This window comes from Suillus subaureus, assembly GCF_016647635.1.
Source record: "Suillus subaureus strain MN1 chromosome Unknown BJ212scaffold_111, whole genome shotgun sequence".
Taxonomy (NCBI): Eukaryota; Fungi; Basidiomycota; class Agaricomycetes; order Boletales; family Suillaceae; genus Suillus; species Suillus subaureus.
Genome location: NW_024538667.1, coordinates 1 through 27,060, shown reverse-complemented (window position 1 = coordinate 27,060; position 27,060 = coordinate 1). Strand labels below are relative to the sequence as shown.

General features: G+C 44.1%; 12 protein-coding genes across 12 annotated transcripts; 6 read left to right on the top strand and 6 right to left on the bottom strand.

The window, feature by feature from the left end:
- Positions 1–1,160: 1,160 nt before the first annotated feature.
- On the top strand, positions 1,161–1,769 carry BJ212DRAFT_1487938 (uncharacterized protein; the record flags this gene model as incomplete). The annotated part of the gene is made up of 1 exon (XM_041341330.1): positions 1,161–1,769. One exon carries the CDS (start codon positions 1,161–1,163, stop codon positions 1,767–1,769), a length of 609 nt encoding a protein of 202 aa, XP_041185916.1.
- Positions 1,770–2,150: 381 nt separating this feature from the next.
- On the top strand, positions 2,151–3,467 carry BJ212DRAFT_1487937 (kinase-like domain-containing protein; the record flags this gene model as incomplete). Its single annotated transcript, XM_041341329.1, has 4 exons — positions 2,151–2,294; positions 2,352–2,658; positions 2,713–2,861; positions 2,919–3,467. The coding sequence occupies 4 exons, from the start codon at positions 2,151–2,153 to the stop codon at positions 3,465–3,467; spliced, it is 1,149 nt and encodes a 382-aa protein (XP_041185915.1).
- A 924-nt stretch (positions 3,468–4,391) lies between these two features.
- On the bottom strand, positions 4,392–5,063 carry BJ212DRAFT_1487936 (uncharacterized protein; the record flags this gene model as incomplete). Its single annotated transcript, XM_041341328.1, has 4 exons — positions 4,392–4,488; positions 4,551–4,810; positions 4,859–4,966; positions 5,016–5,063. 4 exons carry the CDS (start codon positions 5,061–5,063, stop codon positions 4,392–4,394), a joined length of 513 nt encoding a protein of 170 aa, XP_041185914.1.
- A 1,046-nt stretch (positions 5,064–6,109) lies between these two features.
- BJ212DRAFT_1487935 (uncharacterized protein) lies at positions 6,110–7,043 on the bottom strand (the record flags this gene model as incomplete). The annotated part of the gene is made up of 3 exons (XM_041341327.1): positions 6,110–6,361; positions 6,411–6,624; positions 6,736–7,043. The coding sequence occupies 3 exons, from the start codon at positions 7,041–7,043 to the stop codon at positions 6,110–6,112; spliced, it is 774 nt and encodes a 257-aa protein (XP_041185913.1).
- An 874-nt stretch (positions 7,044–7,917) lies between these two features.
- On the bottom strand, positions 7,918–8,181 carry BJ212DRAFT_1202300 (uncharacterized protein; the record flags this gene model as incomplete). Its single annotated transcript, XM_041329092.1, has 1 exon — positions 7,918–8,181. A coding segment is annotated over one exon (264 nt), but the record flags the coding sequence as incomplete, so codon positions are not given.
- A 946-nt stretch (positions 8,182–9,127) lies between these two features.
- BJ212DRAFT_1450150 (uncharacterized protein) lies at positions 9,128–10,308 on the bottom strand (the record flags this gene model as incomplete). Its single annotated transcript, XM_041338798.1, has 5 exons — positions 9,128–9,282; positions 9,309–9,577; positions 9,647–9,777; positions 9,863–10,079; positions 10,133–10,308. The coding sequence occupies 5 exons, from the start codon at positions 10,306–10,308 to the stop codon at positions 9,128–9,130; spliced, it is 948 nt and encodes a 315-aa protein (XP_041185911.1).
- Positions 10,309–10,439: 131 nt separating this feature from the next.
- Positions 10,440–11,168, bottom strand: BJ212DRAFT_1287207 (uncharacterized protein; the record flags this gene model as incomplete). Its single annotated transcript, XM_041331980.1, has 3 exons — positions 10,440–10,550; positions 10,599–10,889; positions 10,938–11,168. Coding segments are annotated over 3 exons (633 nt in total), but the record flags the coding sequence as incomplete, so codon positions are not given.
- A 2,739-nt stretch (positions 11,169–13,907) lies between these two features.
- Positions 13,908–14,219, top strand: BJ212DRAFT_1287203 (uncharacterized protein; the record flags this gene model as incomplete). The annotated part of the gene is made up of 1 exon (XM_041331979.1): positions 13,908–14,219. A coding segment is annotated over one exon (312 nt), but the record flags the coding sequence as incomplete, so codon positions are not given.
- A 2,375-nt stretch (positions 14,220–16,594) lies between these two features.
- On the top strand, positions 16,595–19,425 carry BJ212DRAFT_1450149 (uncharacterized protein; the record flags this gene model as incomplete). The annotated part of the gene is made up of 12 exons (XM_041338797.1): positions 16,595–16,870; positions 17,067–17,147; positions 17,202–17,381; positions 17,433–17,629; positions 17,690–17,897; positions 17,945–17,988; positions 18,016–18,087; positions 18,160–18,308; positions 18,553–18,740; positions 18,789–19,124; positions 19,177–19,229; positions 19,260–19,425. 12 exons carry the CDS (start codon positions 16,595–16,597, stop codon positions 19,423–19,425), a joined length of 1,950 nt encoding a protein of 649 aa, XP_041185908.1.
- Positions 19,426–21,253: 1,828 nt separating this feature from the next.
- On the top strand, positions 21,254–21,852 carry BJ212DRAFT_1198703 (uncharacterized protein; the record flags this gene model as incomplete). Its single annotated transcript, XM_041329038.1, has 3 exons — positions 21,254–21,337; positions 21,397–21,519; positions 21,577–21,852. Coding segments are annotated over 3 exons (483 nt in total), but the record flags the coding sequence as incomplete, so codon positions are not given.
- Positions 21,853–22,951: 1,099 nt separating this feature from the next.
- BJ212DRAFT_1222370 (uncharacterized protein) lies at positions 22,952–23,279 on the top strand (the record flags this gene model as incomplete). Its single annotated transcript, XM_041329405.1, has 3 exons — positions 22,952–22,992; positions 23,052–23,149; positions 23,203–23,279. Coding segments are annotated over 3 exons (216 nt in total), but the record flags the coding sequence as incomplete, so codon positions are not given.
- Positions 23,280–26,009: 2,730 nt separating this feature from the next.
- On the bottom strand, positions 26,010–26,920 carry BJ212DRAFT_1287220 (uncharacterized protein; the record flags this gene model as incomplete). The annotated part of the gene is made up of 4 exons (XM_041331982.1): positions 26,010–26,168; positions 26,227–26,326; positions 26,386–26,638; positions 26,707–26,920. Coding segments are annotated over 4 exons (726 nt in total), but the record flags the coding sequence as incomplete, so codon positions are not given.
- Positions 26,921–27,060: the final 140 nt, after the last annotated feature.

Sequence of the window (27,060 nt, the reverse complement as noted above, 5' to 3'; positions counted from 1 at the left end):
CACTGAAGCACCCATTCTTCCAGCAGCACCATCTTCCCCATGTAAAACTGAACTTCCTGCTGAACACACAGGTGGTAATGGACAGTCTGGCCATGTCCAAGATGTGCCTCCCCCACTACCACAAAATCTACCATGTGCCCCATCTGAGGATATTTGTCCTAGCCCCATCATTTCTAACCTTGATGCACCAGAACCTCACCATGTTGACCCTTGTGGGGCACACAACAATCACTCCTGTGAGCCTCACGACACTCAATACCTTCATGGTGACCTGCACACTCATCGAGACAGCTCTCCCGCACTCCCAGATGATGATTATCACCCCAGTGATGCACCACATGGTGCATACATGTACCATGAAGACTTGGGCCGGCATGCATATGCCAGGCAACCACAACCTGGAGGAGAGTACCCTTATCAGAGGGAATATTTGTATTATGGTGACTGTGGTGAACCTTACCCAGGATATGCTTATGCTCCTTACCATGAGAACCCAGGTTATCATGATGCCAGTGGGAATAGACAGTCATATTATTGTGATGTGCGGTACACAGACCATGAACTTCTGGATGACCATTCATGTGGACCTCCCCCATCAGACATCCATGGAGAACACATGCATCCAGCCGGTCATGAAGGTCAAGTTGGCTACTAGCATGCATATCAGCACGAGGCTTGGACAGATGGACATCGCGGGAGCAGGAGTCCCATTGCCAATGCAGTGCCAGGATCATCTGAAGGAGGGGCCATTCCAAGGTAAATCCAAGGTGTCTGTTGTCTTGATACTATGCTTTTGTACAATGTTCTGATCACTTGCTGTGTGTAGAAAATACACCATGATTCATGTCCGATTTGGTGTGTGGGATAATCATCGAAAAAAATCATGCAAAATTACATTTTGGCATATGAATACAAGATGACGTATGGTTAGTTGATGTGTTCAACCAGGTCACTCATAACATGATGCTACCCATACATGGCACACAGAAGTGTTTCCATAATTAGTGAGATGTTCTCAACTGTTCAACTACTCCACTTGACTACCAACCATTCCCATGATGCCACTGCCACAACCAGTGAGCACAACTTCTTATCATAAATGCCTCTATGGATTGGTCAGTACCTGCAATGCACTCCCTGAACCTTGGAACAAGATTGCTATGGATAAGCTCTTGGAGGAAGAATTCATCGGCACCATCTTATGGGAAGAAAAATCACTCCCCAAAGATGCCAAGTCTGTTATGGATACCCTTATCTTACAGACTAATTTCACTCCAGCATCTCTCAACAAAATTTACTATTTCAAGTCTGGGCCAGGAGGGAAGAGGGTTAAGAGTGGGTCTATCTTTCAACCTGCTGCATGCCATGGCGCAAAAGCAGAATGGCTGTTCGATAACAGGAATGTCCAGCTGAAGTTGTTGGTAGACTCCAGAAAACAGAAGAAGAAGGCACAGGTACAGAAGGGACAGGGACGAAATGCAGGCAGGGCACAAAAGACACAACCACACGCACAGATGAGCATGGTGTCGGCCACATTGACCGATACAGAAGTGGGGATACCGGATTCATCTTTCACAACACCTGAAACCGACAAGAGCTTCAGTGCCAAAGGATACGATGACAAGCACCCCAGCAAGAAGTGGCCTTGGGCATCAGCAATGACAGAGGGCAAGTGGACCCTCCTCTTCAATGTCGTGCAAGCTGCCATGCATGCAATGTACAAAAAATTTTCCCCAATCCCTCTGCTGCATTCCCCTTTAGTGCCATGAACGTTATTGGTGGCCCACTGAAGTGTATTTGGTCCTCCCAATTCTGTAATACTCCTGTCCTGGACAACACCAATGCGCAGAAGCCAGATGTTATTCTGGTGGATTGCAATCTATGCAACCTCTCATTGTGATGGTCCAATATTATCACATGTGTGGAGCACACAGAAAGCGAACTCGACTCTTCCATACCTTTGTATTATGGTAGCGGCACTAAAGGGTACCTGGTGATGCAAGAACAACCTTGGCGCCGGTTCATCTTGATCTTTACTATCACCAATAACCTGCTTCGCCTTCACTACTTTGACCGCTCAGGTCTGATCATTTCATGCCCTGTCAATATCCTTGAAAATCCTGTGTCTTCTCAAGGTTTTAAACACCTTAATGCTCGCACACACCAACAACCTCGGGTATGATCCCACAATGCATATGTGCAATCCTGCCTGCAAGGGCTTGCATGCTGATCTGCAGGAGAATGCCATAGGCTGGATAGAAAACCATGATAAATCCCATCTATCAATCATGAGCGTGCTTTGGTGAAGCCAAGGTTTCTTTTCTCGTGGCATGATTTGTTATCGCATTCAGACCTCGGATGGGATGGAGTATGCACTCAAAGACTGTTGGATCGCTGAGGACAAGAAAAACCATGAGGTGACAATTCTCAAGATGGTTGAAGGAATCCCGAATGTAGTCAAGCTCGTGGCCCATTGGGATGTCCTCTACGATGGGGAGCCGGACTGCATGTATCATATTCGAGCTTCCCATGGTGTTTGTACCTCTGGGTTTATTCGCAGATTCCACTGGTGCCTTCTGTTGACCCCCTGTGGAGAACCACTTGTGTACTACTCCTCAAAGCTTGAGCTGTTGAGAGCCTTCCATGACTTTGTCTCGGGTGAGTCTCAAGTGTGTTGAAATTGAATCCTGAGACTGACCCATCAGTGTTTAGCTCATAGTTTAATGCTCGCAAGTCACGTCCTCCATGGAGACTTGAGTCCAAATAATTTTATCATCCATGATGGACAAGGTTATTTTATTGACTTTGATCATGCTCGCATTATTGCAGAAGGCGCTGTTAGTGTTCCTTCAGAGGGCACGGTGAGTGATACTTACAATTTTCACGGCATGGCACATGGCTGAGCATGTTATCTGAAGGGTACTAGGCCCTATATGTCAATTTGTCTTCTCCGGGAGGGTATTGCAAAGGGTGCAACAATCCAACACACAGCAAGTGATGACCTGGAGTCATTGTTTTTTATCTTTGTTGAATTTGTGACCACCTTTGATGGGCCACGCAGCTTCATGAAAGATGAGGGCAGGAGGCCCTTGTGGGTTGATAAATTTGAGACCTCAGGTGCTGATCCCTGGTTGGCAAAGCAGGGATATGTGCTTGCACCTCACAATGACTCATCATTGATGGAAAAAACTACTTCATTCTTCACACCATTCAGTCAAATCATACAGGAGTGGCATCATCTAATTCTAGCAGCAGCCAGCGACCTGAGCGACCCCTCTGTTGGCGTAACTCATGCAGTGCTCATGGCACTCCTGAAAAAATGGATCTCTCAGCTCCCTGTGGATGCTCCCACAGAAATTATGGTGCCCATGGCATCATCATCAAGATTGGGACATCCTCCACACGATGATGTCCAATCATCTGTGGGTGCTCATCATTCTACATGCATCCAACAGAGAGTGTCATAGCCCACAAACCCTCCTTGTTCTTCCCACATCCAAATGAGACAACCCTCTTCTCGCATGTCTTTTCTGTGTATGTTTTTCATTGCAATGCATTTTAGTATGATACAGTGTAGTATGCCATGTGTTATATGATAGATACCTTCCTGATCCAAATATCAATGACAGAATGTTTGATACCCGTGCCTTCACTGGAGAGGTCCTAGGTACATAGGCAGGCACCACTTTTCTCCCATTCCCACAATCTTAGAGACCTCATTTCTTTGTAGAGCACAAAAGAGCACCACAGAGACAAGAGGAGTAACAGGAGCACCAAGAGCTCCACAGGAGGTGAGAGGTCTCATACTCACATGGGAGGGTACGTCTCACAGACTAGTTGTGCTCTACAAAGAAACCAGGTCTCTAAGACCACAAAAGTGGTGCCAAGGGTGGACCTGCAAGTGAGTACACCAAAAATCATCACAAACGTTGTCACGACCCGAAAATAGGATTGTGACACATCTACATAGGGTTATGGTTAACAGAAGGATTTCCAGAAATGTTGTGTAGACAATGAACCAAATATAACCTTGATGCTGACCTTCCTGGGTACTGCTGACAGCTGAGCCAACCTTCACACAAGGTCTGTGCAAGGGACAAGCAACCAAGGAAGTGAAATGATACCACAATATTAGTGCCATAACATGTATGCAATGTTAACATCAGCTCCCATTGACACTTCATCACCATTGCATGTATACCATGGTGACAACAAAATTCAACTAATATCAGCATGACATGGTGGACACCATCGCTGGTAGTATCTCATGCTTATATATGTTGTAGATAGACTTGCAGTGATGGCGCAAAATATGGGAGCAATTCATTGTTATTATCACAGTGTATCTAAAGTATAGTAGGACATGACAGAACAATCACCAAATAAGTTTGCTATGAATCATCTTTTGCCAGTCCACAGTCACAGAGTTGAGGGATGGTGCAAGGGACATTGTACTTGGGTATTTTCATAAGTCCACTCGGAGGACCTCTGTGAAAAATCTATACAAATCAATGATGAGATCAAATTAATGGAGAAGCAGTGAAACACACTTTTTAGTGAATTCTCTGGCTGCCTGAGTTGTAGATGTATTCTTCCTAGCATTGTCCCTGAGCTCATCTAGAAGAATGTTGATATAGCTCCAATATTGATTAAATGTCCAAGTGCACTGTGTGGTTGCCAGAGGACTGGGATCAACATCGTTGCCTTCTGCATCTGCTGGCACATGTGCATGGTCACTGTTTGAAGTGACTTCCTCTTGAAGCTTTGCACTCTCTGCAACAACAGTCTGGAATTGAATCAGCAAAGAACACTAGATTGGTGTGAGTGTAAAACATGGTGGAGTCATGAATTGACTTACCAGAAAGGCCACATGAGACCAGTGTGCTGAAGTAATCTTGGTGCAGTTACACAATAATGACCGACAAAGTGCATGAATATTTGATCCTCTATTGGCGGAAGTAACAATCTGTGTTTGAAGCATTAAAAATATAATGGCAGCTCAGGAATTGACAAACCTTTTGTTTCATGCTTCCATGCTGCTGCATAAGCAGTTCCTTAATCATTGAGTCCAACTTATTCATGAGCTCGAGATCCTGCAGGGTGACAAGGGGTAACTTGAATACAGAAGGGTGTTTCTTTACAAATTCCTGAAAGATTGTTCATTTTTATTCATCAGATAAGAATAAAAAAACTCATGAAGAGGTTCTGAGACAAGTGCGTCACATATCCTGAGAGATTTGGAGATAATAAGCAGGCACAAAGCCTGTTGGTGAGTGATTGCTTGAAGCAATGTAAGAGTATAGTAAACATAGGAGTCAGACCTGTACCTTGAATTCCACCGAGTTAACAAGCTCACGAGCATCATCTCTTGCCTTTCATTTGTCTAGGGCAATGAGATGTCCCATAATGTTTGGTAGCATCTCCTTTTCAGATTTCTGCATGATTGAAGTTAAGAACTGCTTATACTGTACATCCTGATGACTTACTGTAGTAAATTGATCTAATGTATCATCAGGTAATCCATTAGTCCTGCAAACATCTGTAGCACAAGTTTTGAGACACTTAATTTCAGCCTCCAGTGACTCTGTGGATTCAATCCATCATCTGACCTTGCCTTGGGTTACAGGCTGAAGTGGTGTTCAAGCTGTAAGTGGGGATGACAGTGGGCTAGATGTAGCAGCTTGAGGTAACACAGGCACAGGTGCCTGTTGGAGCTGGAATTGACTGAGATAGCTCATAATCACCAGGCAAGCACTGTGCAATGAACACAACAAAGAAACTCCTGAGTCAGCCCAAATGTGATGCATTGACATGTGACTGAAAATCCATTGGCATATGCATACATTGGTAAAATCTGCCTACTCGTACCCCTAACTTGTGCTGAAGGAAAAAAATCTAAAAATATGATGTTGTGAATGTATACATGATATGAAATCAGCTGGACCAGGATACAGGATTGACATACTCTAAGATAGCATGAAGTCCGGAGTGATTATCAGTGACAGTGTGTCACGCGATTATTTTTTATATGCGTCCTTTGATACATACTTAGGGTGCACTACACTGTCTCCCATTTCACAGATCTCTGATGGTTTTTGGACCACAAGAGTCATCCCGGTGGTGGATGAGATGAATCTTTTGTGGCAGCATCAAGGGATGTCCCTGGTACATTCAACAGTGTATGGGTGGTTTGCAAGCACTCAGCGGTTGTCTGGGAGGAAGCCAGTGCCTCCCTCCAGAGGAATGACTGCATGATACAAAAGGCATTCTCGCACTTGGGAAGTCCAGACATGGTGGCTAGCTTCACTTGTGCGAGATTGAGTAAGTGGTGGAGTAAAACACGATCCAAGAGTTTGGTATCCTAACCAATGGTTCAAGCATCATTATTGCATTAAATATTTGATACTTACTGCACTGCTGACCCACCAAGTGGTTTCAATGTGCTCATCTTCAATCTCCTGGATCCTCATTAGCATGGATGTCTTCTCCTTCTCCCTAGCTTCCCTCTCCTCCACCCAGATCTTCTTCTCCTCAAGAAGTGATCCCTCCAGGTCCTTAATCCGTGAGTTGTTCTGTTGTTGGCTATCCTCCAGGTCCTTAATCCACAGTCTGTCCTCTTGTTGCCTGTCCTCTAAGAATTTGATTCATGATTGGTCAAGGTTGTGTTCTTGCTTGAGGATGTTGTTTTGATGCCCAGTGTCCTTCAACTGTCGCTCCACATCCTTGGTGTATCACTGGAAATCTTGTTTCACATCCTCCTCCCTCCACAGCTGATCATGTTGAAACTTCTCCAGTGTTGTGTGAAAGTCAGCCTGCTGTTCTTCCCTCACTTGGTCCTTAAATTTGAGGGCATTGTTCATTGATAGCACCAGGTTGATCAACTCTTGATTCTTTAAATGGGCAGGACTCGCCAAGGTTTGGGTCATGGTTGCTGCGAGTGAGGGAGAATCAGAGAGCTGTAGCTGCTGGGAGGGAATGCTAGCGAGAATATGGTCCGCCAAACCATACACGCTCTCGAGGGTGATCAAGTTATCTTCAAGCATGGAGGTACCATGTATATCTGGAGGTGGTATGAATGAATATTCATGCTAACAGCAACATGCTTACTTGTAGCTAGAAGGACAGAATTGAATCCAAGGATGAATGTCAGGAGCTTGTAACCATTCTCTGTCAAACTTGAGTGCAGCGTGGCACTGGAGACAGGCTTTCAGCTGGCCGACATTGGTTATTGAATCTCCAATCTGATAAGAGGCAGCAGTAGCCTTTTCAACATGGAATGCATGGATATTGATATTGGCAGTCATGTTGCAATGGAATTGATCTTGGTTTGTGAATCTGTTGTGAGTGGTGGCAAAGTTCACTGGTCTCAACCCAACTGATATTGTCTGTTTCCACTGTCTATACTATAAATAGGTTGTATCAGTTTTATCAGTTGTATCGTGCATTTCAATGAATAATATTTTTGTTAGACTGAGGCTACATGTAACAGGTGTATTATAGAAGTATGTACTGTAGACCCCATCATATTCAAGGTCCCACATGCAAGTGAGTGTTTGCAGGGGAAGGAAGTGGGTACATAAAGAGGCCTGAGGGGAATACATATGGTGATGGGTACATTGGGTAATGGTAGGCGCCTGCATATGCTGGCATTGGAGGAGGATGGGAAGCAGTTAAATGTACTGGTATCATGGGGATAGAGAATGTCAGATGTGCGAGTGGGTGGAGTGCTGGTTGTGGTGCTGAGGATGAATGCATAGGTGGTTGAGAGGAGGGACCTGCAGCTACTTGCTGTGCCTTCTTACTCTTCCCACCTTGCTTGGGCTTACGGGTAGTGCGTTCACGTTCAAATACTGGGGGGGCACTACCAGCACATTCAGCTGGGTCTGTGGTTCCAGCCTTCTTTGCTGTGACAGCCCTTGCCACTTTTAATTGTACTTCCTGTGAGTTTGGCAAATAAGGGAGGCTCATTGCCATGTGAAGGGGGTGGGGGATGACCTGGGATATGAGGGCGTAATTGTGCAGTGAATGGGCATTTAAAACAAAACAGCTGGTGTTTTCATGCATAAGCAATGTCTTGGTCTTTGTCATCTCAGTGCATTCTTGTTGTATGTTGACAGATACAAACTCACCACAGCTCAATGACACACAGTTATGCTGTACGTTTACAGCAGATAAGATGTTCTGAAGTCTAAATTAGCTATTTGCAAAGAATGAAGAATGGGCCACTCTTACTGAGGGCAATAGCAAGTGCTCTTCATCAGCAAGTTGCAACTGAGGTAATTGCAACTGGGGGTGGATATCAGGTAGAAAATGAAGAGGCCAGACGATAATGTGACTTGCAAGACAAGGGCTAGATTCTGAAACAATAATTTCAATGATCTTTCCAATAGACACCTGAAATTGCATAAGATAACAGCAGCATGGCAAAAGTAAAATCCTCACTTCAGTAGGCAGCTGTCCATTGCCACACAAAATGGCATATTTTTCAATGGTGACCTTGTCCCCATTCACAGCAATGACCAAAGACACTTGAAATACGGCATTGTTTGACTTCATAGTTGGCTGGAGCATGCTCGAGTGTGTTGATGTCCATGGCACAGGCGAGGTCTTTGATGAAGTTGGAACTGTTGCCATGCCTCAAAAATTATATACATGAGAATTAAGAATGGACATGTTGCAATGAACTCACCTGGATGATTCTTGTGCACTGTGGGAACACCCAAGAGGTGCCACTGCTCTGGGTGATTGGTGATATAGTTGAGGACACCTGGAGCAGCATGCACCCACTGCTTGCTTTTCAACTCCATCCAAAAACCCCCAGTAGCAACATGCTTAAGAATATCATTATACGCAAACACATTGCATGAGCCATGACTCAGAGCTTGATGGTTGCTATGAACACAGCTGAGTCAGAAGACATGGTTGAAGGACTCAAAGTGTTCAGTCAAGAACAAGATAGGTGGCCCACACCTTTGGATATAGGCCAGAATATGGAGTAAAAAATGAAATTTTGATTTGGTGAGGATAATGCTAGGCACACACTGAACCGAGATATTAAGGAAATCGTCAATAGTGCATGTGAGACAAGCCTGGTATTGTAGACTTGAAATTAGTTTGTATTCGTGAATCAGGGTTGGGGAAGGTAGCATACCAGATATTCCTCAACATCATCAATTCTCATATGCCACAGCAAGACCACCAGCTGTCCAATGATGGTCCATCCATTCAGGACAGTAGATGGAACAAGATTGTATATAGAAAAGGCATGAGCTGAGCAAGACTCTTGAAGTGTTTGCTGATCAGGCTACCACTGTACTGACAGATATACTCTGTGCCAAGAGTGGGTGAATTAAGGCTGTCTTTGTTGATATTGTCCAATCTGGTTTGAAATATCTTGACGAGGTGTGCTTTGTTGAGGATCCAGATAGTCTGACCCCAAAAGTACTTCATGACACCAAGGAGGATGGTATGGAGAATCTCTGTTGGCATGTCTTGATGGACGTTGAGCCCTGTCATGCTAAGCAAAGGGTTAATATGATCTTCCACAGAGAGACCGCCCAGCATTTCCTCGAACTCCCTCTCCAATGTCTGTTGGACTTCTCATTCATTGATTGCTGGTTTCCCAGGTTCTCATTTTCGCAGACACTTCCCGAGTTCCAGGAGGCGGTTCACAATTGATGCAGAGGTAGTGTCATGGGTGCCAGTTGACAAGACAGCATTCTGGACTTTTGTAGTTCCACCAGACAACTTCAAAAGCTCAATCTGCTCAAGAATCTGCTGAATCATTTCTTCTGGTCGATGAAGCTCTCCAATCTGATGCAGCACTTCAGAAAATTGATCACCAGCAAATACAAAGGCTTACTTCGAATAGTTTAAGATATCCTTCATCAGACTGTTTCATAGATATTGTCTCTCCTACTTTGCATGTGTGACAGAAGTAATTGCAGTGCAAACTGCCATGGCTGCACTCTTCCACCTGCATGGGGTTATCTCCTGCTTCGAATAGGCCATAAGGGATGAGCATAACCTCATCTCTGTATTTGCAGTCATATGCAACAGTGCCCTCATCTGCAGCAGCCCTGACGGACACATCAACATGACAAATTGACTCAAGAAATTGAAAGAGACAAACCTGATTGACTTTTTGACAGCTTTGATGATCTCCATGGGTGAAGCATGTGGCAAGGATGACACAAAATGATCACAGAATTCCTTTTCAAGCATCTCACATGGCATGGAGGCATTAGACATGTACACTGTGTGGTGTTTGTTCCACTGCTTTGACATATTCCCAGAGACATCGTCCATGAAGATTATGAGGGGAACAGTGAGGACAAGTCAACCATTTGACTTTCCATGCAAGGGGTTAGGCATTTTTGCAGCAAAGGACTGTGATGTCACTAGAAGCCTATGAGTAGTCACCTAAATGAAAGTAGAAGTTACTCACATGTAAAGCCACACAAATGCACATCAGTCTGCAAGTCTATGTAGGTCTGCTGAAACAATGAAACTTCCAATATGATGCACTCAGGATCTACTGCAAAACCTGCCTGGAAAGGGGTAAGACATTGCAATTTAGACTTGGATGGTGATTGTACCTCTGTCCATACAACTGGATGTCCCAATGCAAGGACCTGCAGTGATGGTTGCTCAGCATTGCGACTGGAGATTTTGCCTTGAAAGAAATGTGTAGGTATAAAAAATCCAGTTGTCAACTGGAGCAGCTCATTCCGGAAGTAGATATTGTTATTGACACGAATGGATGGGACAAGTAGTTCTTTGGGAAGCTCATGGAGCATCTTCAATCCATGGTGCATTTGCGACATATTCCCTCTCCCATCTTCAGGATAGTCATGCATGCAGAAGCAAGTGAGAGGATTGGAATAGTCCTGGTGAGGGAGATCAATCAGTGTTGACACCAAAGCAGATGGATGTACCTTAGCAATTGCAGAGCTGATTGAGTTTATATAAAAAATGTTACCGGAAGATGCTGTAACCTTGCAAGTTGGATTTCCAATGCAGCTACAAATGTGATCTTGAGCTTTGCGAAGCGCATACAAGGTAGGCACATTTTGAGCGCCCATTTCATGTGCCCAACTAAGCACAGCTTTTTTCTGTGCCTCTGAAAATTGCAGGTGTGTTGAACCAAAGAGGAGGTCTGTGATAAAGGTCTGGCAGGGTTCTGTAAATTCATTGATAGATCAAAATGAAATGAGACATACCGCTTTTGAAGGCCATGGATATGTGGAATCATCCATGCACAGTTGATTGTTGATGCGATCCTCTGCAGCACAATGAGTCATTTCTCGCATGATATATGCAGTATCTACATACCTTCGTCTTCCAAGGACGACCCAAATTCGTTATCATCGGGAGGAGGGTCCAGCATGTCATCGTCGTCGAGTCCAAGTTCATCTGCAAGCGGCTGAAGAGAGCATGTAAAGAGTGTATCTCCCCATTTTCGAGCAGCAATAAGTTCACTGTAAAGGTCAGGTTCCTCAATCACAAATATTTGTGTTGATGTATCTGTTAAGAACCATGCTCAAGGGAGAGAGAGACTGACTCAGAGGGGCTTGGCCTCAGCTCGTACACTGTGCCCCTTACCCAAGTATGTGCCCTTCATTTCAGAGGAAGTCTGATGATGGTCTGATGAAGTCCAGAGGACTTCCAGAGGCTGGCTACTCTGGTGGAGTGCTAGAGGACTTCTGGAGGAGCATGGGAGAGTTCCGGAGGAATGCAGGAAGTGCTCAGGAGAGTTCCCACTGCAAGGTAATACTTCTACAGGAAATGGGATGGAAGGGTAGGAGGTCCAGAGGACAGGGGGACAGGAGGACAGGATGTCCAGAAGTATGGAGGACAGGAGGACTGAAGGTCCAGAGGTACACAGGATAGGACATGGAGGTATGGAGGACAGGATGTCTGAGGGTTAGGAGGATGGAACATCTGAAGGACAGGACATCCAGAGGTCTAGAAGGAATAGGGGCTACATCAGACGAAGTCTGATGTAGAAGCAAACAGAGGTAGACTACCCTTAGGTAGAGTTGGAGAGACAGGAAGTGGACCAAAGTCTGGAGAGAGGGTAAGTGCTGGAAAGGCAAGACTCCAGCTGGGAAGCAATCCCTAGACTTGGGACAGAGACATAGGGGACAAATCCGAAGGTCCAGGATTCTGGCCTAAGGAATCCTCCCCTAGGCCTTATGGAAAAGGATGAGACTCAGACAGACTGAAGTCCAGAAGATGATTGGGCAGATCTAAGGTGATGAACAGGATCTAAGATGATATTCAGACTAAGGAAACTACAGGAGTATCTACAGGGGTTATATACTGGAGAATATCTGAGGGGATCAGTAAGCAACAGAGTAAGGCTATGTATGAGCATGTGGAAACACATTAGTAAGTAAGATGGAACATAACTAAATGAACTTGGAGATGAAGACTCATACAAGGATCAATCAGCAAGATGGAAACAGAGATAACCAAGAACCAGAAAGGCGGAGATGCCTAAATGGGGATAGGTGCAGGATCTCGGACAGAGGGTGGGAATAGGTCTGGAGATAGTAACAGTTAATATCCGGAGGTCCAGAGATCTGGGGATCCGGAAGGCAGGGCGGAAACAGGACTGAGATATGTGAGGTGGTGGATGTAGTCCGGAATCTGAGAGGAGGTAAAGTCTGGATGTCTTGCTGGACAGAATGTGCATAGGGTGGACAGGATAGGGGATCCAGGAATGAGTTGGATATGGGGTCCGGAAACAGGTCCGGAAAGCGTGGGAATATGATGGGATCTATGTCTGGCATATGGGATATGACAGTATCCCACAGTTGCAGTAATTGTTCATGATCACAGTCATTGTCGTCATCCTCCATGTTCATCACTGAAGGGGGGGAAGGTGTTATTGGTCTCTCTGGATCTTCTGGTGGTGGTATATCATAGGCCAGATGGGAATGAGCAGTGGGAGTGAGGTGAGGTGACAGTGACTGGGCAGGCAGTGGTCAATTTTTCTTCTCCTGAGTGCACAAACTAAGAATAAAGCTGTCTTTATGAAGTTTTGTAGCACAGTGGTCAGCAACATGGCAGGCCTACATAGCTCACAGTCTCCCATTGTGCTGCAGGCAGACCTTGCATATCACACATCCACCGAGTTTCGGCAATGAAAATACTGAAGAATATCATTGTAAGTCTGTTACTGGCATAAAAAGAATTCATACCTTGGGGATCAAGGGGAATTGACCACTGACAACCTGTCCTGGCCATGGTATGTTTCAGAGTGCTCAAAGTAAAGGTCAGAGTCAAAAAATCAGGCAACACGCTGCAAACACACTTGAATATTGATCACGATTCACAGGGGACCTTCAGAACTTAGAAGCTTCTGAACATTCAAGCTTCAATGCCACAGTTTCAACAACCATCATCTGTGGGAATATTTCCTTGTCTTTGATCAACACAACTTTGAAGAATATTGACAGTCAATAGAACAACTCTTACTGCACAGACCCATGTCTGTTGTCACCAGCATCATCCACACCTTGCCTCTCCTGGCTAATGAAGGTGTCAGCTTCACGCCCATTTCTCTCTCCATATCTTTACAGGGAAGTATGGCATGGTCAGCACTGTTGAAACTTGGTACCATTGTAAGTACTCTTTATTCAGATTCCTTGACACCCTTCACCTTGTCTACTAGCCACTACAGGTCACAATTCAACTACCATGAGAATTTGAAGGGCAGGTGGTGCCTGTAATCCACCATATTTCCTGGACAGAATTGGTTTTAAATGTTGAGTCACAGTCTGTCTTACAGTGCATGGTGAGTCTCAAAGGGTGCACAGCACTGACATGCATTGAACCTTACATTGTAGATACCCTTCTTGCCACTTCCACCATCTTTCAATCCCTTGTGTGAGGCCAACTGGTCTGTGCTCACCAGACAGGTGGAAAGTTGGCTAGTTGACACCATTCAAGATGTTAGAGCACCTGAGTGGGCCTGGGGCTGTGACACATTCTGGATGGCATTCATTGCTGCCAATCCAGACTTTCCTTGGGGGTCCTGGCCTAACTGGAACCCTAAGATCAGTTTGGAAGGGAAATTTATTGAGTCTTGGATGGTGGACAATCTGACTATACCAGCTGATAGCTCTCTCAGCCAGCACATCCTAGATGAGATTCACATAAGTATATGGGATGATTTTCAGCTTATTTTTCCTTTCCCCTCGTACTTGTAGCATTTTGTTCTTATATAAATTATACTTGTTGTTTGTAAATTATGTCAATCAACATGTATGCTTGAGCTGCCCTCATCACATTGTGAAGCACCTTCTGAGTAGATATAGTAATATCTATTGCAAATGCACAATGTAAGTACCAGACCTCAGCACTCAGCACTTAGCATTTGACCCCATCACAATGTTAGTATATGATAGTGTGCCATCCCTGACACCATGCTCATCAGAGAGGATCCCAATCTCTGCTTGACCTTTGCAACCAATATCCTATTATGGTTTGCTTCATGTCATCATTACAACATTGACAGAAATCCTTTGGTAAATATATATATATTGATAGTACTGGGGTTCTCACAGATCCCATAAAGGTGTCATATCCCGTATGCCAGACATAGATCCCATCATATTCCCACGCTTTCCGGACCTGTTTCCGGACCCCATATCCAACTCATTCCTGGATCCCCTATCCTGTCCACCCTACACACATTCTGTCCAGCAAGACATCTGGACTTTACCTCCTCTCAGATTCTGGACTACATCCACCACCTCACATATCTCAGTCCTGTTTCTGCCCTGCCTTCTGGATCCCCAGATCTCTGGACCTATTCCCACCCTCTGTCCGAGATCCTGCACCTATCCCTATTTAGACATCTCTACCTTTCCGGTTCTCGGTTATCTCTGTTTCCGTCTTGCTGATTGATCCTTCTACTAGTTTCATCTCTGAGTTCATTTACTTATGTTCTGTCTTACTTACCAATGTGTTTCCACATGCTCGTACATAGCCTTACTCCTTTGCTTACTGATCCTCTCAGATAGCCTCTAGTATACCCCTATTCCTTCCAGACCTCTGGACGTCCTGTCCCTCATACCTCCGGGTATCCTGTCCTTTGGATGTTCCGCCCTCCAGACCTCCTACCCTTCCATCCTGTTTTCCTGTAGAAGTATTACCTTGCAGTGGGAACTCTCCTGAGCATTTCCTGCATTCCTCCGGAACTCTCCCGCGCTCTTCCGGACGTTTCCCACGCTCCTCCGGAAGTCCTCCCGCACTCTCCACCAGAGTAGCCAGCCTCTGGAAGTCCTCCGGACTTCATTGGACCATCATCAGACTTCCTCTGAAATGAAGGGCACATACTCGGGTAAGGGGCACAGCGTACAAGCTGAGGCCAAGCCCCTCTGAGTCAGTCTCTCTCTCCTTTGAGCATGGTTCTTAACAAAAGGTATGATTATGCATGTTATGTTCAGGTTTATCCTGATTAGCAGTGTAGATAGAGTGTGATGAGACGAAGAAACCTTGTGGTTTCATCTCGGTTACCACTAAAGTCAGGTGGTTGACAGATCTTTCTTTCAATAGGTTTTGGCATGTCATTGTTGGAGTCTGAGTCCAAGTCAGTGTCTGATGGTTCTGGTTCAGGGGAGGGGAATCTTGGTGGTGCTACCGGTTCAATGGGTGGAGTGTCAGGGATTTCTTCATCTCTGTCTTCTACAGGTGCTGGTGCACTTGTTTCAAAGTGAGAAACAATTGTGCAGTGTGTGATGGATGAAGGGCCTGGGACAGCAAGAATAGGGAGGACAGGAGTGCAGGGAATGTCAAAGGATCCTCATGATGAAGAGGTTTGTCTATGTTGCAAATTTCCTAAAACAATTGTAATCAGGAACGATTTACATCACATTACAATCATGTTTACAACGATGCTGTAAGATTGATGGCAGGGTTTCAATCACTTGCAATGTGTATGCAATGTGATTGATGTGTCTGACTTGCTTGAATTCCCATTTACAGCGTTCTTGAGCCTTCTCCCCCTTCTTTCCATACATATTGATACCAGTACATAACTTGTACATCCCTGTCAACAAAATGGGCCCTGAGAGGTCAAAATACTGTGACTTGTGTCACCAAGACATTAAACCATGCAGTTACACTACTCACCGCAAGGCTTGTGAGAAGAAAGCTGAAAAACAACAGCAAAATCAACACTTTGTGGATTCCATTCAGGCTGTAACTGCAGGTAAATGCAATCTCTCATTATTGACAATATTTAATTATACTAATAATCACAGGTCCCTCAAATCCGCAACAAATGAGGGGAGATTGCGCTGATGCAGTGTTAGGACAGAGAGGTGAGTGTCCTTTTAGTGTGTTTTCTGATTGTATTCAATTTGCAACAGGACAATGTGATATCTCTCCAGGCGCTTGGGATGATTTAGACAACATGGGGTACAATGGTAAGCTCAGAATATCGTCCATTTTGTTTGTTATATTCACATTTAACACTTTGCTAGAACACCCCTTGTTGCTTGATGCTGACATCTCTGAACGCATAGATCCCATATTCCAAGTTGACGATATCAAGCGTGAATATCATCCCAGCAGCAGGATGGCATCAGAAGTTCATGCTTTCAACGATTTTAAACGCCATCCAACACCCTCGACATCTTCCACACCTCCCAACAAACAACCTTGGGCTCCATTCAAATCGCGACTGGAGTTTGAGATCACTGAGCTTGCTCTGGAGGCATGCCTGAATAACAAACAGACTGATCGTCTGATCAAGTTCTGTAACCAGTGCACTTCCTGGCAGGAAAAATTCACATTCCAGAATCACAAAGACATCTGCAACATGTGGGATGCTGTCTCCCATCGCGTCACTGGGGTTGTTTTCTTTCATTCATTCTGAAACTCAATGTCTGACAACTCCTGGGTTTTGTTAGTTTACTCAGGACATAATTTCTGTATCGTACAATGACACAATTTGACAATTCGATTTATACTATCAGGATCTCTGGGAGTGGGCAGCCGATCTCCTTCACAATCCTTGACTGTTCCCACATATAGTTTTTGATGCACAGCACCTCTCAAAGTTCAATGGCGAGACTTTCGTACATTTTGTAGATGAGCCTTTCACTGCCAACACCTTTTGGAATGTTCAAGTATGTACTACTATCACCTTTGGCGATTTTGATCGCATTCTTTTTGCCTCGTAGTCTCAGCTCCCACCAGGCGGCAAGCCCTTGGCTTTCATCTTGTATGCTGACAAAACTCAGTTGTCGTCATTCGGCACTGCAAGAGGATATCCTGTCATTGCACATCTAGCAAATCTACCTACAGACATTCGTAATGGACAGGGTGTAGGTGGCAGTTATGTAGTTGGATGGCTTCTGATTGTATGTCATGGCAATATTTTCAATATAGTTAGGATTCATATTCTACCACAGGTGAAGGAAGACAGAGACCACGCCAGCAAGCCAAGCTGGGTCAACTTCAAGAATGCCATTTGGCATGAGTCATTCATAAAGATCCTGTCTTCACTCACATCAAAATCTCGCACAGGACAATGGTTTGAGTGCCTCGATAATGTTCAACACTGGTTTTTTCCTTTCATCCTCATTTTGTCGGCTGATTATGAGGAACAGTGAGTAATGTCTGACTGCTTCGATTTTAATCTGAATTGCTAATGAATAATATACTTAAGATGCATTATGTCGCTGATCCAAGGCATCAAATGCCTTTGTCCATGTCCAGTCTGCCTTGTGCCCCATGACGAACTTATGAACACATTGAAGTGTTATCCTTATCAAACATCTGCTCAGTCGCAGGAAGTCTTGCAGGCCGCACGGTCCAAGCAAACTGCTGAGGAGAAGGAGGAGAAACTGAAAGAGTACGTCCTTTGTGATCTCATAGTAAGATTTTATTTTGTAAATCTATTTCTAATTAAACAAAACTACAGAATGCCTTTGCGGCTGTGATGTGTACTGATGTACACGATGCATTGTCATGGGATTGACTTCACTTCAACAGTGGTCTATACCACAACCATCTCTGGGTCGAACTACAGAAAATCATTGGCAGTTTGGGACGAACAAAAGTAGTGTAAGTGGACAAAAAGTATGTCTGCAGCTTGAGCATTGTAAATATATATCTTGAACTAACTCGTTAAACTAGTTATGAAGCCTTTCCTCGCTGGCGGAACTTGAAGCACCTCGCTCAGGTAATGAGCATTTCATTCACTGATGGCAGCATGTACAAAGACATCTCTAAGGTTTGTTTTTGGTTCACATCCTCCTTGATTGTCACTGACTCTTTTTCAGATGGTGATACATGCTACACATGCAATCTTAACAGAGGATGAGTGTCCACTTGGCTATCTTCTACTTCATTGCATCCGCCTCTTTCTCAAACTCAACATGTATGCAGCACTGCAAGTTCACACAACTGAGACCATCAGTGCCAGCCAGCATACAATACAAGCTTTCTCGACCTATCTACAAGTACGTCTTCTCGCATTCACTCAAAATATAATCATTCATTCATTGAACCTACAATAGCAATACATAGACAAGAGTGCCGATGAGAGCAATAAGAATTGGAATTTCCCCAAACTGCACATGAGCTTGCACATCTTCGATAATGTTGAAGTGAAAGGTGCAACCCACAACTACAATACAAAGCCTAATGAGAAGATGCATGGGCTGCTGAAAGACTCGTACTTACTTCGCATGAATTTCAGGGATGTGGCGCCACAGGTGACATTTCTTTACTTTAACTATCATTTGGCATTGATTTCATTTCAGATACTGCACATAAACCACTGGCAAGTGGCAGCTGAGAGCATTTGGTGCCACATATCAGACCTTGATGAGTACAAGTCCCAAGACAGTGAAGACTTGGAGGATCCAGACAATGCAGACAACGACTTGGTCCCATCAAATGATACAGATTTGCCTCACATAAAGCTTGGATCAAGGCAGGTTGAGGAGTCCTTTGAATCAATTGAGGATGCTCACAAGGAGGACATTGCATTCACTAATTTTCGGACCAAGCTCAATGAATTCCTGACTAACTTTCTACTCGCTATTCAACTCCCTTTACCAGGTGGAAACCGCATCCAACTCCAAGCAAGTGACAAGGTTGGTTATATTCAGTCTGACTCTGCTTTGCTACACTGATATGGTCAAACAGGTTATTACCAAGTGCCATTTTTTGAAGGTCAACTACAAGTCTATGGTGGATTGGTGACAACATACAGACTATCTTCGATGCAGTCCCAAGTTCTATGGTCATCCGCATTTTGATTGTGTGTTCATTCAGATGACTGACAAAGTGATATTCGGTCACTTGCTCTTTCTATTTGAATGTGTAGTGGGAGATATCACTCTCTCATTAGCTCTCATTCATCCGTTCAATGCTCCCATGGGTGTGCAGCTCTGAAAGGACAAACACCTTAACTTCTATCGCGTTTGAGCAAGACCTTGGGCACAAGCCGAGTTTTTTTCGGTATGATCAATCATTTGTGGAGCCCTCCTCATGCCAGATGGTAGTACTGATCACCTTGTTGTCGACACTGTCAACACCGATATGTTCCTCCATGTGAAGGAACTACATCTTAAGGCAGGACATCCAATACATGTTTGATCACACACCTTCAAGTCGTCTTTCTTCCACTGTACCTGGTATGCCTGCTCATTTTCTTCACTTGTGGCATCTTGGTCTCGTTAATGGTCTACTAGAAGCACTATTCCCAACCACCATCATTCTTTGCTGCTGGTGACACTGACAGCAATCGTGAAACAGTTCATGGAATGTCATCAACCAGACATTCCATGAGCTGAAGAGTTTACCGTCTGCCACACCCTCCATGAGCCGAAGAGTTTACCACCCACCAAACCCTCCATGAGCTGAAGAGTTCACCACACACCAGGCCCTCCACCAAATTGGTAAGTCCAGGACGCCAGAATGCATGCGGCGCACTGATTTTATTCTCAACCTACTACAGCAACCACGAAACAGTTCATGGAATGTCATCAACCAGACATTCCATGAGCCAAAGAGTTTACCACACACCAGGCCCTCCACCAAATTGGTAAGTCCAGGATGCCAGAATGCATGTGGCACACTGATTTTATTCTCAACCTACTGCAGCAACTGCGAAATGGTTCATGGAATGTCATCAACCAGACATTCCATGAGCCAAAGAGTTTACCACCTACCAGACCCAGGATCCTCCACAAGCTGAAGAGTTTACCGTCCACCACACCCTTCACGAGCCAAAGAGTTTACTGTCCTAGAGCAAGTTATGCCCATCATCCATCAACATGCGGCAGTCCGTTGTGCTCTTTTTTATGTGCCTCACAGCAGTTTTCAACTAATTGATTTATGTCTAGGGTACATGAGGTATTAATATACAGCTCGACTTATATACTAGGTGCATCATGCCGTCTTTTTCCCTTCCTTACCTTGTCACTAATCATCTAAAACATGTCTCACCTGTCAGTGCAGATGTTGGGCGATGATTCAGATGATGACTGGGATGAGGGCAATGTTGCCGATCCGATCTCTATCATCCTGGGGCCCAATGCCTCCAAGGGAGATCTCATGGACATATGTAGCAACCAACTTCATTATGTTCAAAAGAAACTTATGCTCTCCTCAATACAGGCACTCAAAGCAATGCAACTTGAGATTCAGTGACTGCATGATGACAATTGCACCCTCAAGGAGAACAACAAGGTTCTCGTCACTGAGAAGCCCAAATGGAAATGATGTGTAGATGCTCCAGATGCACTTGTTGCTCATGAGCAAACTATTTCATTGTATGCTCATAAATATGGTATGACGGTGGAAATGTTTCCAGACAGTGAACTTCTCATGAAGAAGTGCCCAGATTCGTGTACACTGTTCAACAGCATTGATCGTTACAAGACCTCAGCAACTCAAGAATCTGCCTTCCTGGACAAACTCTATACTCATTTCCCTGAATGTATCCACAACGCAGTAATGGGAAGCATGTACTTCAAAGACCTTGTATGTTATACTTCACTTTTTGTGCTGTTAGTTATTATCTGATCTATTCCAGTTGTCATAGGTCAATAAGTGTATCACTGACACTCGTTCTAATGAGATCAAAAAACTGCATGGCATCGCTGGAGATATATTCAACCTTCCAGGGAAGTACTTTGCCAATGCCAATTATGACTGAGCTGGCATTGCCGACATCCAGAAGATGCTTGGAGTCTCTGGCAAGACTCAGGCTTACAAGATATTTCCACCTCTCTTGTTCCCAGGTCTGCAAGAAGACGTGACCCTCAAGACTGTCTTTGGCAATTGGATACTTGTTGCTAAGGTGTGCTATTGTCTCACATGATTGTGCTGTCATCTATGTACTTACTATGATGTATCTAGATTCTGCAGGCCTCGCTCCATGGTGTCACCTCACTCCATCAAGAGCCTTGCAGCGGATCGAAGACTAATGCTCGTAAGTGGAGCTTCCAACAAGTCACACCAGGGTCTATTGCATGGGCTGCAGTTATCATAAGTTGTTTATCTTGCATCAAATGATTCTACTCATACACTGTAACACAGGCTATATTTCTGCTCTCACCAGACACTGAGTTTCCAGGTTCAGGAGTTGGAAAATCATCAACTCTCAACTATAAGGACCTCTTCTTTCAGTACAAGAAGTTACTCATTGTGAAGTGGGGCATGAAATGGATCAAGACTATTGTCACCAATATCAACAACCATGTTTTCGGTGGTGCAAAGTCACCATCCACCCTGGAATCTGCTGGCACAGAAGATTTTTCTGACGAAATTAACCGTGCCATGCTGGCACTTAACATGGAGACTGATAGCAAAGAAGATGCTCCACCACTCTCATTGACGCCCTCAGCAGTGCAGGTCTTATTGGTGCCCTCAGCGCCCTCAGTGCCACAAGTCTTCTCAGCACCACCAATCTTATCAGCGCCTGAAGGTCCAAATCTTGACATTCAGCCTACAAATATGGAAGAATCAGCATCTCATGCTGCTGTTCATGCTAACAATCAATTGAATACAAATGTTGAGGCAGCTGCACCCAATGATGGAGAGGAAACTGATGTGGTGTCAGGCTTAAGGGGACAAGGGAGGGGCAAGACTAGGGGGAAGAAGGCCACAACTCAGGGTCCTACTCATCATGGATGTTCTGGTGTTAAAGTCGCATATATTAGCTACCCTTACTGTTCGATCTGTTCTAAATCACACAATTCAAATTTCAATATCATTACAAGGGCTTCAAACGTGCCTCCAACTGAGTCCAACAGACTTACAATGCACGTCAATGACCGATGCTTACATAATAATTGACTGTAACTCAATTGCAAAGTTCTCATGTGCCTTATCATACAACCACATCGTCTGTTGCCATACAAAACTTTACCTTCTGACTCTAATGCCTCTAAAAACTTGTCGACAAACACCACCAACATGATATACAGTGCTGATGAACTGGCACAACACTTCCAGAGGTCGAGAGTTGGAAGAATGTTCATATCTCTCCAGAGATTATTATGAGAAGGTGTGTTTGATTTCTGTCAATGCTTTGAGGATCAATGGGAATGCACACTAATCATTCTCCAGAACCTTCACTCACTTGCTCTTGTGTCCAATGCTCTGCATGTGTTCAGTTGGAAGAATATTCAAGTCTCCAGGGATTATGACCCTTCAGAAGGTGTGTTGGAACATTCCGCTCAAAATGTTGTCAATGTCAGTTTGACTGCATGCTCACACTTCATGTTTTTTTATTTGATTGACATTCATTTCTACTCCATTTCATTTCGCAGTCATGTCGCTTGATGGTCAATCCGTTAAAATTCCTCATTCAATTCTTGACTCTTCTGAATCATTACTCACTGCACAGCTCAATGGCACCAAGCCAACAATGAATGGACATGCATTAGAAGATAATGAGAGTCCGTCAACCTCTGAGCATCTGCAAGTCATTAATGATGAGAAGAACTTCATGTCGGTCTGCTAACATGTATGAATTTTCCTCAAGTCCTCAATTACACTACTTCCAACAGGACCCACTTGACATCTCAAATAGGACAATGGGGTCTACGTGATGCTGACTTCAATTACAACATAGTAGCTGTCTTCGGGTCGCAGTCTACTGGGAAGAGTAAGCTGCTGAAATGCCAATGTCTGGAAGTGCTGTCCACTGAGGACTGGCAGGTGCACTGTTAAATAGGCTATTTGGTACTACCTTTGACATCATGGATGAGACAAGATGGCAGCAGACTATGAAAGGTAAATATTTGGACTACTCAACTTTCATATTTGTGCTAACTCAGCTTGAGGTATCTGGATGTGCCGAGGGAAAGACATGGGTGTCATGGTCATGGATGTGGAAGGCATGGATGGACAGGAACATGGAGAGGACCAGGTATGAACGAATTTCAGTTAATGGTGGTTTTTGTCATTCAACCATTCTCAGGACTTTGAACACAAATCCACTCTTTTCTCCCTTACTTCGTCAGAAGTACTTCTCATCAACCTCTGGGAGCACCAAGTTGACTTATACCAGGGTGCAAATATGGGTCTTCTAAAGACCGTGTTTGAGGTGAACCTTGGTCTGTTCAGCAAGACAGCTCAAGACAGGTAAGCTCATTCCATGCTGAAGGTGCATTCTGCTTTCAGGATTGGGAATGTGCACTAACATTCATTCTCCAGACCCTTCACTCACTTTAATTTGCTCTCGTGTCCGACGATGCTCTGCATGTGTTTGAGATAAGTCTTGTATCAACTCCATGAGCAGTTCCAGTAGCCTAAACCTGTCCTTAGAGCCTATGCCACTTTATCCCATGGATGATTCAGAGATATGCAATCGTCAATGAACAATGAACGCACAGTTCATTTTTATTTCTTTGTTCTTGCACAGGTATATCCATCGATAACCACACCCTTGCTCATCGCCGAACATTCCGTCTGTAATGGTTAGTTCTTACTTTCTACCATGTTGCTTTTACAATCCAGAACTGTCACATTTTTACAGGTGTTTGGATGTGCTGAGCAACATTGAATGCGCCATTCTTACAATATGTATTATTAATAGATGAATATCAAATTTAAATATCAAAATTACAAATAAAAAAATTGATTTTTAAGTCCTTACAATGTGCTACTTGACATTGCAATGTGGTTTCAAGACTGTTGTGGTTTCCTGGACAAATAACTCATTACAATGCTAAGGTAGATTACCACGCATTCCAATGGCAATTGCCATGATAATTGCAACTGAAATTACAGTGTGATTGCAATGGTGACTCTATTATTGTAAGCGCTTTCAAAGTGTGCTCAGTCTTTGAATATTGAAATGATTTACAAGGCACTGAAACCCAAATTAGGAATTTGTGACATAGGAGTACTAGGTGGGTAGGGACTATAGGGAAGTCTGGATCTTTCAGAGAAGGCTTTCTTGCTCTTCTGAGAGGGTGCCACTTTGGCAATCAATCAGTTTTCATGGGTTCAAAAGGTAAAGCCCCTACAGATGGAGGGGTTCAAAGGTAACTTGAATTTTTGTTATGAACTCGGATAGAGCATCATTCCAATAAAGGAATCAAGATCAGGGTCGATCAAGGACAAAGCCTTATCAAGTCAATGACTCCCTCAGGAGCAATTGTCTAGACTCCCACAGGATCTAGAGTTCAAGTTATTGAAGAGAACCAAGTAGATTCAAGTTAGAGAAAATACAAGCAGTAACTATGGTTTATATATGCAAAGGAATTGTGCACAGACCAAGCTGGGCAAAGGGTAACAAGTACTAAGAAAGGAAGGTTCATGGGAAAACAAAGTATGAGTCAGAGATAAGGAAGACCATGAGGAAACAGCAAGGTGAAAAGGAAGCATTTAATAGTACAGCCATTAGGTGTCCGCAGTGATGGTGGAAAAAGAGTGGGGCACTGTAACAGTACTGAGAAAACTGTGAACTTCAGTTTTTGTTGAACAGGGGGGCCAATTGGAAATCTTGGAGACTTTGGATGAGTCTGGGATGTGGCCTTCATAGTTACATAAATGCCCGACAACAAGGACTTCAGGTATGCAAAGGAAAAGTTTCTTTGCTGAAACTGTGGGACCAGCATGCTTTAGTCTATGCAGGATGTGATTAGCATCTATACAGTGCTCTCACACAAACCTGCAGATCCTGGGATTTTCAGAGTGAGTTTGATATGATCCATTGGGCGATTCATAGTGAGTGGGAGGGCCTAAGATGTTAATGTCATCTTGAAAATTTGGCACTATCTCTGTTTTATGGAAAGCCAGACCACCGTGCTCAACTTTTGCAACTTCTCAGAACCTGCCTATTAAGGCAGGTGCTTCCATTGGCCTCCAAACACCCTGTATGACCATTAGAAAAATTTATTAATTGTTGTTTGTCACGTCATGATGGGAAGTGCAGAGGAGGTCATCACTGTATATTGTAAAGCTATATCAAGACACAAGAAAATATATCATATATGTAGGTTACCACTGATCAGTCTCAACATCATCTTCATCATCAGAGAAACTCCAAACAATGAGACTGTCATGATCAAGCCCAACAAGATTGGCATCTCTGTCTACAGACTTGGAAACATCAGGCTCATCCTCCTCCATGAGGTTATCCAACTGTTGATGGTGCACTGCATCTAATATGGAGAGGTCAGTTGAAAAGGAGGCTTGAAAGGATTGGACTTCTTACCCAGCCCCAACCCACCACCAATGCCCCCCATGTAGTAACTGTCCTCGTTAAATGGCAGGTCTTGGTAGTTATTGAGAAGGGGCAAATCTTCTAATTCCTCTTCATTGTCACCAGAGACTTCAAGCAGTGTGAGATCATCAGTGCCATACTGGAGCATATGGAGCAAATCGTGATATACAGGCCATGCTGAGTCACGGTCAATGATGGGATGGCCCATTCATTCATAGCAATGCTGAATGTAATTACCCAGATTGGGAGGCACAAGGTTGAAGATGGGGTGGCCAGGTTTGATGTAGAGTGCTCAAACATGATCAATAGTGGCTTGTTCTATGGTGATCTGAAAATTATGAGTAAGTGTCTGAAACTTGAAGGACACATTAGTATGACATACCTTGAAGTCCAGAGCACCGAAATCTTCAGGCAACTCATAGATGAGATTGGGAACACCATGCGGAAGTACCTGACAGTGAAACCAGAAATTAGCATTGTCTTGCTTGCAGTCTAGTACACTGACAAACCTTGTTGCGATCACACCTCTTTGCTGTGTTATTAATGCGATCCTGGTATGCATTGAGTTTGCATTGCAACCAAGGAATGAAGACCCAATGGAATACCATTCTGAAGTGGTGATGATTAGTAGTGTTGAGATATCAGCAGCATTGCGAAAGGTAACTCACACTTGTAGAGTATTGTTGGTGTTGTACCAACCTTCATTGACTCCCTGGTCTAATATTGATTCGAAGCTGGGAGTGAAGCGGTGGCATAACTGCGACCATGTAATTTCTGGCATCACATTCTTCTTTGACTGCATCCAACAATGCTGGAGTGTGCCTTGCAGCGCAGGATCATGCCACTGCTGTAGCATCATGTGGGCATTCACAATGCCATAGTTCTTGGTACCAGGGTCACTTTGTGTCACCATCGGCATATCTAAAATGTAATGGCCATGAATTGTGAGCAAGGATAGGCATCAAATGTGATCAAGAACAACTTATGACCAAGATTCTGAATTGTATCCAAGTAGTAGCTGAGAATGAGCTGTGGGTTCCTATTAGAATGCCACACATGGATCCACATGATGTGCCCTGAGAAAGGTTCAATTCCAGTATGAAGAGCAAGGCCAAATCTTAGCCACATATCATGCTGATCTACAGCAAATAAATCGTTAACACCTGCAGCCCAAAAATGTTTCCTTTTCAAACATTGTGCTTTCCACTCCCGGACAAGTTCAGGCTCATAAGTAGCAAAGTATGCTCATACTACAGTCCTGTGGAAGATGTGCATCAGAGAATATTTGCAGACCTGGCAAAAGAAACATCAGATTATACCTGGCTACACACATGCCCTTTTCA